General features: G+C 46.5%; 1 protein-coding gene across 1 annotated transcript; it reads left to right on the top strand.

Annotated features, from left to right (window-relative positions):
* The first annotated feature begins 9,415 nt into the window (after positions 1–9,415).
* Positions 9,416–13,522, top strand: Tcl1a (T cell leukemia/lymphoma 1A). The gene is made up of 3 exons (XM_008842789.1): positions 9,416–9,535; positions 12,906–13,076; positions 13,472–13,522. Exons 1-3 carry the CDS (start codon positions 9,416–9,418, stop codon positions 13,520–13,522), a joined length of 342 nt encoding a protein of 113 aa, XP_008841011.1.
* The last annotated feature ends 3,320 nt before the right edge of the window (positions 13,523–16,842 follow it).

The raw sequence follows: 16,842 nt of genomic DNA, 5'->3' as shown, positions 1-16,842 counted from the left end.
CTCTTAAGGCAGGAGGATCTTCTAAAGACTCTCCCTAGAGAAGGGCATACTATCAGGGCATCTATTAGATTTAGGACAACAGCAAAGGAAGGAGTTTAAAGTTAAATAAGAACCAGAGGCAGACCTGCAACAGACAAGGGATATGTCCTTTAACTCAGAGGACACAGCGGAGGACAGCGGCCTTGCAGTGCAAAGAAGGCATCTGCATCAAAGGGAGGGGGTGTTTCCACTTTTATAGGAATTCTGTTGCACACAGCTGTAAGAATTAACTCCGTGCCAGGGTCTGGTGTCCTTAATTGAAGGTCTTCCTCTCAAGATTATTTTCTTAGGCAGGTGAGCTATCCTTAAGGCTCTAAAAGAGAGGTTAGCTACATAAACAGTCTCCCTCAGACCAGTTAATAAGGCTTGGGCAAGGCCAGGCTGCTGATGTAAGGCCAGTTAGCCACTTTAAGGAATTTATGGTTATACTGTTTTTCTAAGTAGGCTCATGGCTCTTTATACATTCGATCACACCCCTGATTGTGTACACTTTCCCATACCACCTAAGCACTTACGGTATGCCTTACCATGCCTGTCTACCATGATGCCGTGCCTCATCTCAGTCCCATGATCATGAAGCCGGCCAATCATGGACTAAAATGCCTGAAGCCTTCCTTGAGTCAAAATAAATCTTCTCTTCTTTTAAGTTGTTTTCTTGGGTACTTTGTCACAGTAGTGACACAGATGTCCACTCTGATATTTTCTACCTAGTGTTAGAAGTCCTAGTCAGAGCAATTAGGGACTAAAAGATATAACAGACATGGAAATTGAAAGGAAGAAGTTAAATTGTTTCTGTTTGGAGGCAATTAAATATGGAAAATTCCAGCAAAATGTCACTAGAACTGATTAGTTCAGTAAAGTTGCAGGATACAAAGATCAACACAGAAAAACCAATAGCATTTTTATATAATAGCAATTAACTAGCTGAGAAAGAATCAAGACAACCCCATTCACAATAGTTTTAAAATTTAAAATTTAAAGTACTAAAAAAGGTTAAAGCTTAACTTTAAAAAGTTAAATTAAATAGTGGTTACCAGAGGCTGGAGAGTGGGAATTTAGAGAGACGATGGTCAAATTCCAGCACAACAGGAGTAAGATTAAGAAATCTATGCACCATGGATGGTGTCGATAGTTAACAGCAGTGTACTGTATACTAGAAAAATATTAATAGATTCTTTTTGTCTTTTTTGAGACAGGGTCTCCCTGTAGCTCCAGCTGTCCTGGAACTCACTATGTGGACCAGGCTGGCCTTGAACTCACAGAGATCTGCCTGTCTCTGCCTCCCAAGTGCTGGTATTAAAGTTGTGCGCCACCATGCCCAGCCTTAGAAAAATACTAATACATTTTAAACAGTCTTGTCATACAAAGAGTATAAGAATTAATGCTTCTGTTAATTAGTTTGATCAAGCCATTCCACAATGTATACAAATATCAAAACATATTTTATACTGTAAATATAAGATCTAAGAAATAAATTGGGAAAAATATTTGCAAAATATATTGCTAAAAAGTGTCTGAAAGGAAAAAGGTAGAAGTTCAAAAATCGGGGTTCATCATCTTCCCGGGGAGATGTGAATGTCTACTCACCTGCCATAGAGAATCAGCAACAGACCAAAGTGAAGAGGCTTACCGAAGTCCAACCTGGTGAACTAGCCACGAGTTTCACTAGAGTTAATTACAGGAATATAAATGAGGGATTACTTACTGGAGCAGAAATGGCTCAAAGACAGCTACATCATAAAAAGCCAACACTGGCTGAGTGACAGCTCACTAAAGCAGGAAACCTGGGAATAACTGCACAGTTTACAGATAGCTCAACAGGTTGAAGAGTATGTCCTCCCAGCAGCAGCTCAGTTAAGTTGGTTTGACCCCCTTCCAGGTAGCCAGAAGAGCTAATAGATTGGACTGTGTCTCCCAGCAGTCTATGGGGCTTATGTATGCTTGGGAGGGAAGAGGTCTAGTAAATCTCATCAGTTTCTGGGACTTCCTGAAACTACCCAGTTATCTGCTTTCTGAGCTTAATAAAGTTCCCTGCAGGATGAAATGTTTCACTGGCCTTCAGAACCCTGTTATTGACCCAGCCTCCAGCCGGGGTGGAAGGTTTTATCTGAGAGGAAACATACTAGCAGCAGACCCTGCCAGGGTGGGAATTACACGGATGGGTCATGACCTCTTCAGATTCCACATCTCAGTCCCTTTTACCTCTGCATTCCTTTCCTGTAGATCAGAGATGCATTTTGAAGGGTTTGTTTGTTCCGCTAGTTTTAGTTTTGGTTTTGTTTTGCTGATGGAAACTTACAGTAGGATGCAGGCCTTCTAGACAAGTGCTCTGCTGCTGAGCTACATCCCCATTTTTTAAAGTCGATGGTGGGTAAGAGTCTTTCCAGAACAGACAGAAGGTAATGTAGCACAATTAGTGCCTATATGTGTATGTGTAAACTGCAGCACCACAGTGTCATAAAACACCTAGTGTAACCTTGTCACAATCCTGTGTCAAACACCTAGTGAAGATCAAAGAGTAAAAACGAAAAAACAGGGATTGGGGGACCCGAGAGATGACTCAGTGGTAAAGAGCGCTCACTGCTCTTGCAGAAGACCCAGGTTCGATTCCCAGCATCCACATGGAAGCTAACAACCATCTGTAACTCAGTTCCAGGGGATCTGACGCCTTCTTCTGACCTCCATGGGCATTGCATGACACGGGTACACTTAAATACTTACAGGCAATACACTCATACACATTAAATAAATAAATACAATATTTTTTTAAACTAAGGGTTTTTTAAGTAGGGGTATAAAAGGCAAAGATACCCCTCCACCCATCCCAAGCTCCTCAGTCTTTGGATGTGAGTCGCTGGCCCCTGGTCCCTGTATGAAATAAACACTGGTTCCCAGTAGAAAGTCTTGGTGCCCCATGTCCAGTCTCTTTGTATGAATAGCCCAATAACACTATGTCTTGATAAATTGCTCAGGCTGGTCTTGAACTTTCAATTCTCTGCCTCAACCTCCCAAGTAGCTGGAATTATAGGCTTGTACCACCAGGCCTAGTTTACTTTCAAGGTTCTTAGGACATTTTCTTCCAGAATGTCTACTGTTTTCATCTGAAGGATTATTCAGACTAGCTTCTTCTCTTATACATTTAAAGGTGTCTTTTTCTACTAATCTAAAGCTAATCAGTTTATTGTCACCACTAAAAAACTATCCTAGATGCATGTGGTGGACATGTTTGAAATCCCAGCATTTGGAAGGTAGAGGCATGAAGGTCAGGAGTTCAAAGTCATCCTTAGCTACATAGGTATTTCAAAGTCAGCCTGGGCTATGTGGGCCCAAGGCCAACCTGGACTGGTCTATATAGTTGAGTTCCAGGCTAGCTAGGGCTACCAGAACACTCTGTCTCAAAAGAAAAAAAATTCCAAAAAGACAGACAGCTAGTGAGATGGCCCAGTGGGTAAAGGAGATTGCAGCCAAGCCTGTGAACCTGAGTTCAATCCCTACATGGTAGAAGGCGAGAGCTGGTTTCTGCAAGTTACACACAGACAGATACACCTGCCCCCCCCCAGCACAATAAATACATAAATAAACACAGAAACAAGTCAAAGGAAATCTATAAGGACTGGGGGGGGGCTACTTATTTACAGATGAACCAACCATCAGAACTATTACTATAAATAATAGGCATGGTGGCACGAGTTTAACAACGAAGTGCAAAACCAACACCAAAATTCAGTAGCATTCCTTTATGCCTGAAAGCACCATTAAAAAATATTCACAAGTGTTGGGAAGATGGTTCAGTGGGTAAGAGTGCTTTCTTTGCAAGGATGAGTACCTGAGTTCAAATCCCCTGCACCCATGTGAAAAGCCCAGCACAGCTGTGTACCTGTAAGCCCAACATGGGAATGTGGAGACAGGTGGATTCCAAGAGCTGGCCAGCCAGCCTCACACAGTGAACTTCTGTTCAGAGAGGGAACCCATCTCTAGGAAATAACAGGACTATCAATAAAGGAAGATGCCAGATGCCCTGCTCTGGCCTCTGTGCACATCTGCACACTCGTGTGTACCCTCACACTCATAAACATGCACCACAAGCCTACAGCACACACTACACACACAACACACACACACACACACACACACACACACAAAGCATTCACAAAATAACAAAACGTATATGAAATAACAGAGCTAGGTCAAACAAAAATATGCAATGCTTTCATGGAAGGCATTAAATCCTAATAAAAGTATGGGTTTGCGGGGCTGGAGAGGCAGCTCAGTGGTTAAGAGCACTGGCTGCTCCTCTGGAAGACCAGGGTTCCCAACACCCAACCACATGGTGACTAACAACTGTTCCTGTTCTCCAGTAACTGTAACTCCAGTGTCAGAGAATCTAACACCCTCTTCTGGCCTCTGTGAGCACTGCACCCATGGGTGCACTTACATACAGGCAAAACACTCATAAAATTTTAAAAATATGCTTTTTAAAAAGAGTAGGTTTTGCCCAATGTATACATTCAATGAGATACCAGTACAATGCCCCAAACAAGAATAAATGCAAAGGTATAAAAGTTCATAGATACTTAAAATGATCTTGAAAAAAATAAAAAGGACATGGCCTCCCTCAGGAATTTTAAACTCATAATGATTTCTTTAGAAGTAGAACTTTTACTGTAGAAATAGGCAAAAAGGACAGAACAGAGCTCAGAAAGATACCCAGTTCTACACAGAAACTTGGTATTTAATAGTGGTGGTATAAAAATTCTTACCCAGAAAAACAAAGTATTTAATAGTGCTTAGGAGATTGGCTCAAAGTATAGGAGACATTAAGACACGACTAGATTCCCACCTAATGCATACATAGTAATAATATACACCTGTTATATAAAAACAAACCCCACCCAATCTAATTGCCTAGAATGCCATGTAAAATAGCCTTAAAATAAAAAAGCTAAATCAAGAGACATTTTGAAAATGCCACAAAGACAGTTCTCAGCACCGTCAAGAGGTGAACTGATTGCCCAAGGAAGCAGGAGGAGCTGCAGTGTGTCAAAAATACTTTTCTGAAGGGAAATTGATACAATCAAGACAAATAAGAACCAAACCCACAGCAACACTGGAAATACCCAGTGTGGAATAATCCCAGGGTTGAGAAATGTTTCTCAGGACTGAAGAGATGGCTCAGCAGTTAAGAGCACTGGCTGCTCTTACGGAGGATCTGAGTTCAGATCCCAGCACCTATATTGCAGCTCCCAACCATCTGTAACTCCAGCTCCAGAGGACCAGCTCCCTCTTCTGGCCTACATGGGTTCCTGCATGCATGTGGTGGACATATATACTCAGGCACACATATATACAAATAAAAGTGAAAAATGAAATCTTAAAAAAAGAAATGCTTCCCATACCAATGTGACTAGATTTGCCTTGGTGTGAATGAAAACCTCAACTCTAGCTCACGGTGTCCGTGGCAATCCTATCACATAGTACTGCTCACCAGCATATCAGGGTTCAGCTATGAGGTGCATTTTGAGTGGAGGGTCTGGTTTTGTTTTTGTTTTTTTTTTTATTTGGCATTTTTATGTGGAGTTGGGGTGGGGTGGAGTTAGTACAGGACTTTGCCTTTCAGTTCGCAGACCACTAGCATCATCCTCATCTATGTGCATGTTGAAATGCAGAACTTGAGACCACTCCTACTCTGCCAAATTACAACCTGCATTATGCTCAGTAAGAAAGAGAAGCACTTCAAAAGATTTCAGAGACAGTAGCTTAGGAGTGGCAAAGCTTAGTAACTGGCTCTACTTGGACCATCCTTACCCAGCCTCCCCATTTATCTAGAGAAACAATTTCATCTCTTACACTAAAAGTAATGAAATATTTTACCTGAGCTCACTTGGTCAACAGTTTTAATGCTCTAAGCCTCCAGGCACAAGATGGCATCCTGACCATCTACATGTCAGGGCCTCTGGGTTTCACACACTGGCTGGATCTCAGGCCTTTATAATTCTAATAAGCCTGGTGTTCTGGTTCCCTGCTCACAAAATATCAAAAGCAGCAAATTTAAAGTAGGGCAAAGGAAAAGGAGTTAAAATATGGGTCTGGGGTGAGGTCTACACTGAGATGTGATGGTTGAAAGAATGGCTTTGACATTTTCACGGTCATTTAGTTTTATTAATCTGTTCACACCTCAAAACCAGTAGTTCAGATCCTAGAGCAGGGGAACGTACCTCTGGCTGTGTGGGCCAATCACCCTAAGAGTCCTTTAAAAAACAAGCAGGCAAGCAAACACACAGTCTGTGATTCTGATCTATCCACTTGATCTCTGGTGGAATCCAGGCTCATGTATCTTGGCAGAGTTTCCCAGGTGATCCTTAGTGGTTTAAGACCAGTCAGTGTAGGGCCCAAAGGCCCAAACAACTCTTTACAGCTCACTGTATCTCTAGTGATGGTTAGTTAGGATGGCTGTGGCTACCAGGATTTTCCTCTTAGAGGGAAACACCTCGTATGTTAGAGGTGATTTTTGACAGAAAACAAGAGGCTTAGAACTAAATTATACAGGTGTATGTACCTAACTCCTGTGTCATAGAGAAATACAGAGGGTGTTGGTGCTATGAGGTAGACACCTGCCAGCTTTCCCTTCTGAGTCGTGTGCATGTTGCCCCCGACCCCTGTAAACAGCACTTACCTTGTCATAAGCTTGACTTGCCCTAGTGATTCTGGCTCAGGAAGATCCCCCTGGGTTCTGCCTTCATCACTAGCTCTGAATGATGCTGTGGTAGCTCCAAGGACCACACTTGCAGCTCCAAGGCCCTAGAACAGTTCTTCCTGCTGTCCACTGCTGACACTTGGAACCCAGACAAGGAAATTGGCTTCTTCGCTCCCGAGTACCCAGAAACCCTGTGTACGCTCAACGCTGTAAGCTTTCTTGAACCCACGGCCCAGATTTCCAAGGCCCAGATTTCCACGTCTCAACTATTCCCTTCTCCACTAGGCAGCTTTGTTGGAGGATCAGAGACTGCCCAGTTAGAAATGGGCTTAGAGCACACGTTGTGCCACTCACTGATTATGGAAGGCCAAGTCAGCAAAGAATTTACTAAGTTCACAGGTGATGGGTGTCAAGTGGAAACTAGATCCAAGGCAGAATGTGAAGGCATCGGTTCAGTACTCTCAGGATGTCTGCTCTGTGAAAGTCACAAGCTTATCCTGTGGGAACTCACAGACTAACAGAAAGACTCAGAAAGGAACAGAAAATTCTAAAGCTCTGGCTGACAGTGTTGGAGCCCTGAGTTGGGCAGATATGGGGTTGGGGAGGCTCCCTGCCTGAGCTCACATAATAACTATTGTTTCCCTGAGGAATTTGCATGAAAAAGGATCAAAGCCTCGGTTGAAACTCCCCCCACCGCTTGTCCTTGTTTTGGAGCTCCTTCTGAAATAACACACAATGGCGTCTACTCTTACTCAATATTAGGAAGCCCTTGTGCAAAATTAAATAATTTTAAGTGATGGGAAGAAGATTCGTATCTCCAGAACCTACAACCTCACCAAGCCAAATGGATACTTATTCCCCCAAGGCCTCAAACGAAAGCAGAGCTGTGTGAAATCATCAAGTTCAGTGACATTCTGGCTCCTGGGGCCACAAATGTACCTGGAATCAGCCACATGGCCCCCTGGGGGCTCTCCTCCCTTGCCACTAAAACAATACCAGAGGCGCTGTTTAAACTGGATTTGTGTGCCAGGGAGATGGCTGAGTGGGTGAAGACGCTTGCTGCCAAGCAGGGCAACCTGAGTTCAGTGCTGGGGACTCACAAGGTGGCAGGAGAGGACCTACGATACAAAGTCATTTTCTCATCTCCACACGCCCTGCCATGGCATATGAGCCCACACATGCTTGTGCGCATGCTTGCGTGCATGCGCACGCACACACACACACACACACACACACACACACACACTCTAACCCTTAATAGGTTAAATAAACAAACTTGGCTGACTTCCAAGTCTGCCCTCATTTGGGAATTCCCTGACTGAGTTTATTCCAAAAATCTTTCTATCTGGCTATCGGGGTCTGGAGTCAGAGAGCCATCTATAGGAAATCAGCCCCAAGCCACAAGTCTGAGTATTCAATACTAACACCACTAAGAGCTGTATTGGTTTGCTGGGCTCAAGACCCCCCTCTTCTGCCCCAGCTTTGCGGTGTTTCTTTTCCTGGTTAATCCAACTGCACCTCTGACCTCAAGTCACCTTGGTTCATCTGGGGAGCTTCCCTGTTAGAATAGGCTGCTGGGTGGCGAAGGTATCCTGAGTTGATGACTCCATTTCATCCACATAACATTCCAAACATCACAAATGACTTCCTTAGGGCTTCCTCAGAGCCAGGGGGAAGAACTAGACCGTGGGGTGCAGAACTGCTAACCCATAGGGATGTTTGAACCACAGGGCCAGAGCTGGTTTCACATGTTTCTCATTAATTTCTTGTCTTAATGGGTGACAGCGAAGCAAAAGCTGACTTTCCTGGTTTGCTGTAATTTAGAGACAGTTTTGATTGAGCAACCCAGAGCTTTTCCAAATCCATTGATCTTGGGGTGCAGGAAGGATTTCTTTCTCAGTATTTGTCTCAAATGATCTATTCACGGATGCAGTCAGAGTGCAAAGACAGAAACCCACGCTTTCAACAGTATGTTTTGCAATAGCTATTAGATGACCACAGCCTCATCAGAGCCATGGAAAAAGTCATGTGGGGGGTGACGGAGGGGACCTCGAGAATTGGACTTTGCCAGGAACTGTACTCTACTCCAACACCCAAAGCACAGACTTAAGACGACTGGAAGAACAAGGGAGAGGCCAGGCGAGGGCCAGGCTCTCTCAGGTCTCTCTGACCCACGAAGATGCTAAGAGGGGCCTTGGCCCTGGGTCACCTGACCTCAGGGTGTGGATCCAGCAGCTACATACACAGTGGCTTACTGGGACAATACGATCCCACAGCAAGGGGAGCAGAGGACATCGTCTACCAGGAGTAGAGAAGACTGGGGTACCTTTCTTGTGGTAGGAGTATTCCTGGAGGAGGGCAAGGCTGGTTGGAGCCTTGAGGAAGTCCTAGGCCTAACCGGATCAGGTCTGCGCACTTGGCCACTGCCAGGGGTCCAGGAAGTCTACCTGGTTGCCTTGCACAAGCTTGCAATCCATCCCTGGCTAGCCTTGCAGGCCCACCTGGCTTTGCTCCCTGCCTGCCCAGGCCTTGTTCGCCCCACCCACCGCCCTCCTCTCGCTCCGCCTCCAGGGGGGGCAGGCACGCACCTGGCTACTATAAAGATCCGAGGCGCCCGTGCTACACAATCAGCAAGCAACCTTCCCTGGCGCAGCTGTAAGGTCTTCAATCCCACCGGATGCCATGGCTGAAATGCAGGCGTACAGACCAGAGACGCCGGAAGACCCGGATCGCTTGTGGATCTGGGAGAGGCATGTGTACCTGGACGAGAACAAGCGCAGCTGGCTGCCTATAACACTCAAGGTACCGACCACCAAGGGGACAGCAGGTGGGACAGCGGGTGGCACCTGCCCTTGGCCCAGTCCTGGGAGCTGGCGACTCCTGGACTGGACTAGGACGGGCGAGGTCTTGGAGGGACATTGGCGCCCTCCTGCCCCCAAGCACGAGGGCTAAGAAGACCAGGTGAAAGAACTTTTGAGCTGGACTTTGTCTAGTTCTCCAGGCCTGGAAGGGAGGGTGGGAGAGCCTGGAGGGCAGTGGGGAAGGAAGGCAGTGGGCAAACTGGGGACCTGGTCTCTGATGGTGTGACCATATGGTTTTGCCTAAAAAGGGTCTTTTCTGGGCTTGGCTGTTCATGGGGCTGATACTAGATTTCTTCAGGCCTCAGAAATCTGGGTTTTCTTGGAGGGACATTGGCGCCCTCCTGCCCCCAAGCACGAGGGCTAAGAAGACCCGGTGAAAGAACTTTTGAGCTGGACTTTGTCTAGTTCTCCAGGCCTGGAAGGGAGGGTGGGAGAGACTGGAGGGCAGTGGGGAAGGAAGGCAGTGGGCAAACTGCGGACCTGGTCTCTGATGGTGTGACCATATGGTCACTTAAATCTCTTAAAAGCACCTTCAGTCAGAGCTTGAGTTTCTGCCAAGAAACTCAAAGAAAAATTATTGGACAGAGGCTAGGCAGTCTTTAATCTTAGCACTCAGGAAGCAGAGACAGGCAGATCCCCTGTGAGTTTTAGGCCTGCCTGGTATATAAGTGAGTTCCAGGCCAGCTGGGACTGCATAGTGAGAACTTGTCTAAAAATTAATAATTAATTAATTAATTAATTGACTTATTGAAACTTGCTCCGTACATAAACCAAAGAAAGTCTACAAGTACAATTAAACCGTTAAAACATGATGTAAATAGCACAGGATTATGAGTTAGGTCTCCACTTTGTAGCCCAAGTTGAGTCTTGCTGGGAATCTCCCCAGTGCTGCCAGCAGGTATTAGAAGTTCAATTCCAGAATCTAAAAAAATTTGCATTCTTTTTGCCTTTTTAGAGTGTTGTTATATATATAAATAAGTATATATTGGGAAAAAAAGTTAAATACTTTTAAGTCAGATGTATGAAGACAATTTAGACAGATATTCTTTTAATCTGTTTGGGAGCTATTTTCTCACCCAGATCTTGAACCACAGTTTTTCACAGTCATGATAAATACTGCCTGAATAGCAGCTTACTAGCAAACTTCAAGGCAGGATTTGCTCCCATGATTGAAAGACCCGGAACTCTTACCATGTAAACAGTCACTATTAAAGGAAAATGATAAATAATGCAGCCAGCAACAATGGTCAGACCATACAGGTGAACAAGAATAGTGATTTCTTGGGCAGTTACACGCCTGGCGAGGTGATCAGAATCTTCCCTTTGACATTTCCAATTTATTTCACTGGCAGAAAGTTTTACTGAATGGTCAGACCATACAGGTGAACAAGAATAGTGATTTCTTGGGCAGTTACATGCCTGGCAAGGTGATCAGAATCTTTCCTTTGACATTTCCAATTTATTTCACTGGCAGAAAGTTTTACTATTTTCACCTTGGGAAAATACTTGTTGGGTGAATGTGAGCCTGTCTTGTATACCTTAAACACAGTTCTGGCTGAGGGTTCGAAGTGAATGTGGTAGGGCCACTTGGGAACCGTGTGCCCTGCTGGGGGAGGTAGATAAATGACAGGGTGGGGCTGGTGTGAGAGAAAGAGCCCGGGCTGAGAAACTGCAGTGAGGGGGTCATTGAGTAAAACCCCACTGAAGTCATAGTTTGGATTTGAATGTCTCATTTTTGAGTAATTTTGTTTGATATTTGGAGCTGCCTCCCCACCACCCCCAAATGCTCCCTATACATGAGGCGAGCATTCTACCACTAAGCTACAGCCCAGCTTTTTTTACTTTTTAAAAAAATTCTTTAAAATTTAGAGACAAGGTCTTGTGTAGTTACTCGGGTTGGCCTTAAACTCACTCTGTAGCCCTGATAGGCCTTGAATGGGTGATCCTTCTGTCTAGGCCTACTGAGCAGTAGGGTTACAGGCCTGTGCCACTTGGTCCCACTAGGGCCTTACCTCAGGTACCTTGTGGAACTGGATTGTGCTGCTTTTGGGTTTTGTTGTTTCTTTGTTTGCTTTTGCCCTGAATTGGTGGATAAAACTAGCTTTTAAGGCCTAGCAAGATGGCTGAACAGATAAAGGCATTTGCCTCTGAGCCTGGTAACCAGAGTTGGATTCCTTTAACATACAGGGTAGGAGAGAACTGACTCCCACAAGCTGTCCTCTCAACCTCCACATGTGTGCTGAGGCACATGCATGCCCACACACATACACACACTAAAGCAAATAATGTTATGCCAGGCAGGTGGTACATACCTTCAATCCCAGCACTCAGAGCCAGAGGCAGATGGTTCTCTGAGTTCAAAGCCAGCCTGGTCTATTTCATGAGATTCAGGCCAGCCATGGCTGCAGTGTGATCCTGCCCCCGCCCCCAAAAAAAGCCAGCTGAACATGAGCCTGAGAGTGAGTGAGGCAGAGGAGGAGTCCAGCAGGACAGGTCACAATTTTCAGATGTCCACTGCCATCTAAAGACAGCAAATCAGGAGGTCTTTGCCATAGTCTAATGAGCTATGCTGGGGATAGGGAAAAGCAGTCAGTCACCAGTCTTGGAGATTCAAGCATATGTTGTATAAAGGGGAGATTGGACAAAATCAAAACTAATGCCATGGCAGGTCTGGGGAGATAGCTACGTTGGTAAAGTGCTTACCTTACAAGCATAAGGTCTCAAGTTCAATCCCCAGAACCCCTATATGAAAGAGAAGCCAGGCAAGGTGGTATGTGCTGGTAATCCCAGACAGGTAGACGCCGGGGGCTCTCTGACCCGCCAGCCTGTCTTTTTTTGTTAATTGGTTTGTTTTTGTTGTGTGTGGTTTTTTTTTGGGGGGGGGGGCACATCCAGGCCAGTGAGAGGTCCTATCTCAGGAAGAAAAAAGCAAAGGTAGATAGTGCCCAAGGAATAACACCTAAGATTGCCTTCTAGCTTACACCTAACACACGCACGCATGCGCACATCAGACCAACCGAGGGCGCACATCAGACCAACCGAGGGCGGCATGGCTTACTCTAGCAACTGGAGGGTTAGCAGGAAAAAGTGGGCCCATCCGGATGGCTACACTGGCTCAGCCCCAGGCCCTAAGAGGAGTGAGTGTGACCTGCGGAGCTGACACCTGGACAGCAATCACCAGCTGTCTGTGCTCGGCATCTGTTGCGTCAGCCCCAGGGTAGAGTGGCAGGGATGGACCTTGGTGGTTGGGCCTCAGGGAGCCTGGTGGTAGCACACAGGAGCTGAAGACATGCCCTATTCTTCCTCTACAGACCAGTGAAAACTTCCAGGTGCTCTTGCGTCAGGCAGACATCCCCTTGGGTTTGCCTATGAGCCCCAAGGACCTGCAGGCATACGAGCTGCCTTTGATGTGGCAGCTGTACCCAGGAAAAAAATACCGCGGCTCTGACTCCATGCTATGGCAGATACTGTACCACATTAAGGCAAGCGCAGCTTTCCCCAAGGACCAAGCAGGTGATGGTGGGTGGCCCAGCCCTCACCCCATGTCTGGCCTGGGCTAGGCCTGTTCTCTCTATCCCTGTACCAGAGGCTAAGGAAACAGAGGGGACTAACTACAGATTTGTGGCGAGTGGGTTAGAAAGGTACAGTTGCAGAACTGGCAATCCCTCTGAGGTCTCAGACAAGCCCTTGATGCAGGGAGCCCCCACTGGTGGCAATCAACAGGCTGTGAGGCTGGAGGAGAGGGCCAGACCCCATCCAGGTCCCAGTGCTTTCCCTGTCCAGGGGAAGACAGAGCCAGGATACAGTGGGGAGGATAGAGGATTCCCAGGACAGGTTCTGATGTTACTCTCTGGTCTCTCTTCTTGCCCACCCTCAGTTCAGAGGCGTAGAGGACATGTTACTTGAACGGTTGCCATCTGAGGACTAGCAACGACATGGTGAGCACCCTGGGGCTCTGTGTGAAGGAAGTGACCCTTCTTGATGAAGGCTGTGCCAGCCCCTCCCCAGCAGCTACCCTCAGAGGGTCCTCAGGGTGGGACAGGCTTCCCAGAAGTGACTATGTCTGTCTCTTCATTTACTAACTTGAGAGCTCTAGCGTACTGTACCCAGGTGTACAGAGCCCCAAAAGTCACCACAAGCACTTTTACATTTATGCACTCTGTCACACAGAGACCACAGCTAGGTCACCCCATCAGCTGAGCTTGGTGATTGTGAGATGTTAATGTTGAGAAACTGCAGTGACTTGACCAGACAGAGCCAGATTTCAAATCTAGCTCTTACCTACTCCCTTCACCCTCTGTGTTTTGCCCTGGCACAGGCAGGAGATGGAAGATCAGCACCAGGAGTCAGCTGACTACCCAGCTCCCAAACCCTGAGTCACCCAGCAGCCCTGCTGCCTGCTGCTCCCTGTGCCTCTGACCCTTCTTTCTGTCCTCTCATAGGTCCTGCATCCTGTCTCCATCGGCCCCCTGGGCCCACAGGGGAGATGTTTGTATTCATGCCTCATTTGCTGGTCTCCTTTCTTTTCTACCATGTTGGGCTCTGGAAGGAAACAGCTGGCCAGAGGATGCACCTGCCCAGGCTGCTGGATCTCTGCTCCCTTGGCCCTCAGGTCTGCTTCCAGCCTGGTGGATGACACCAGAGAGGAGTCTTGGTCCTTATCGCCTTCTCCAGGTGTCTAGTGTCCAGTGGTAGCTGTGCCTCTGATCTTCCCAGCTGACTGTTTTCAGCCTTTCCCTCCCTTTTCCCCCCTCAGGGTGACTAGCTCCTGGCTCTCGTCCCTGAGGGTCCCTCTCTGGTCCTTTAGCTCCGTGCACCATGGGGAACAAAGCCTATTTGCTTGAATCCTGAGCAGAGCCCTGTTCAGCCGTGTCTCAAGGTCCAGGGCTACTTGGCCTGTAAACCCCTACCTACCCAATGGGCTCAGGCTTGATTGCAGAATAGTATAAGGCCTGAGAGCTTCATTTCTCTCCTCAGAACCTGGGAACATGTTGCCAGTGGGCTTGTGACCTGGACCTGGTTATCAATGACCCCTCAGGTTGCCCACCAGTGGGCTCCCCTCCTTCACAGGTGCCTATACATGTGGGTATTGGGATGCTGTATTTAATGTAGACACTTTATAATGTTGATGATTAAATATAATATTCATCTTACTTGTTCTGAATTGACCTCTATTCTTGACCTAAATGCTAGTAGAAGGGAGAAGTGGGGTCACCCAGTTACAACTCTGAAAGGAGGAGTTGAAGAATTGCATGTCCTTCTAGTTTGGGGACAAGGCTGGACTCTTAATTTTTCATATAATCCAGTTCTCAAACCCCAGTGTTCTTGGATGCATGATTTGTGAACATTTAAAGTTGATGACTTCTAAACATGCTTGTCAGCTAGTCCCCTTGGTCTGATACTGCCTTCCCACCTACCTCTGAAAGCCCTCAGCCCCAGCTGCCCTGCTGCCTCCTGGCCAAGCACTAGTCTACCCTTCTACAGGTGGCTCCTGTTCTCATTCCCAGCAGGCCAGGTGTCCTTCCCACAGGAACCTGCCCCATCACTCCAACCCCAGACAGACTCCCCAACATCCATGACCTATAGTCACAGACTAGCCTAACTTGTGATCCTGTCTTCCTACTGATTTTCACAACTTCCTGCCCTCCTGCACCTTCTGAGTAAGACATCATCATAAGGGACACCCTCCAGAGCAAGGAAGCCAGAAAGGGGCCAGTGACACCCTGCTTCCCACCTCTGTGTAACTAGTTCATAGCTTCCTTGCTGCAGAGCGATAAGGGGTGTGGTACTTAGCTGTCTAGAGGATACAGAGGGTAAGAAAAGTAAAGTGCTCTAAACATCCAACAAGAGAACTGTAAAAGAAATCCTCTTCCTCATCAGTCTCACCCCAGCTTGTTACCCACTTTGGACAGATTAGCAGATTGTCTACTTGACTAGATCTAGAATCTCAAAGAGATGCCTCTGGGCATGTCTATGAGGGATTGTTTTGATTAGGTTAACTGATGTGGGAAGGCCCACCCTGAATATGGGCAGCACCATCCGATGGGCTAGGGTCCCCAGACTAAACAAAAGGAGAAATGGAGCTGAGCTGCGACATTCATCTCTCTCTGCTTCCTAACTACATATAAAGTGTGAACAGGTACCTCAAGCTCCTGCCACCATGTCTTCCCTACCATGATGGACTGTACCCCTCAAACTCTGAGCCAAATAAGCCCTGCCCTCCTCAGGTTGCTTTTGTCAAGTAGTTTATCAAAACAACGATAAAAGTAGTTAATATGCCACCACCTATGATGACAGGGCTCCTGTCTGTCATCATTTTGACCTTGTTGCCTTGTGTTGAGCATAAAATCTGGGGTCGGAAGACCCCACCAATGCAGCACAAAGAACATGCAAACAAAGTGCAAGTAAAACGCCACCAAGTAGCTTTTACTTTTGCAAAGGGGTGTGTGGCTCCATCAAGCCAGCTCACAGAGCAGGAAATTTGGTAGGTGTTTATTCTAACACGAGTTATTTGTCTCTTTCCAATGGGCTGGGGTCTGATGCCACAGTCTTGAGGTTGGCTAGTTTCAAAAAGAATTGGTGAAAGAAAATGAAGAAACAGGGAAGGTGGCCATCACATTCCAGGAATGCCACAGGGCCTTCTCAGAAAAAGCTTTATAATTTGGCAGGAAGATTGTAAAATAGCATTACAGAGCTTGCATTCCTGTGATCGTTCTTTTGATAGAAAAGGTTTTAGTTCCTTATACTTATTTCCTTCCCTTGCATGGTACTTGGCAGTAGTAGCATAAGGGTTTGATCTAATGGAGGGATGACTAGACTCAGGGACTGAAAGCAGACCAGAGTGAGAAAGAGCCACGGATACCCGTCTCCTTATTAGAGGCCCAGGGAGAGGAACTGTCTTTTGCAGGATTCTTTTGTTTGACACCTTTGGCTATCACCATGAGCTTTTTCGGGTGATGTGGATGTATCAGCCTCTGAACAGTCTGGAGGTGGCTTTGTGCATGTGTCCACATAGAGGCCAGAGGTCAACCTCAGGGTCTTCATCAATCACTTTCCACCTTAACATTTTGAGCCAGTCTCTCACCAAACCTGGAGCTTATTGGTTGGCTAGACTAGCTAGCTATCAAGCCCTGGGTTGGGTAGGCAAGCATAAAGACAGCCTGACAACAAAAGGCACTTCCTTTTAGCTGTCCTTCCCTGGTAGAGCAATACCCAGCATTTCACCACTTGTAATTGGTGATCAGGAAC

The sequence above is a fragment of the Nannospalax galili genome, unplaced genomic scaffold (assembly GCF_000622305.1).
Source record: "Nannospalax galili isolate Female #2095 unplaced genomic scaffold, S.galili_v1.0 scaffold1740, whole genome shotgun sequence".
Taxonomy (NCBI): Eukaryota; Metazoa; Chordata; class Mammalia; order Rodentia; family Spalacidae; genus Nannospalax; species Nannospalax galili.
This window is presented reverse-complemented; position numbering and strand designations above follow the sequence as displayed.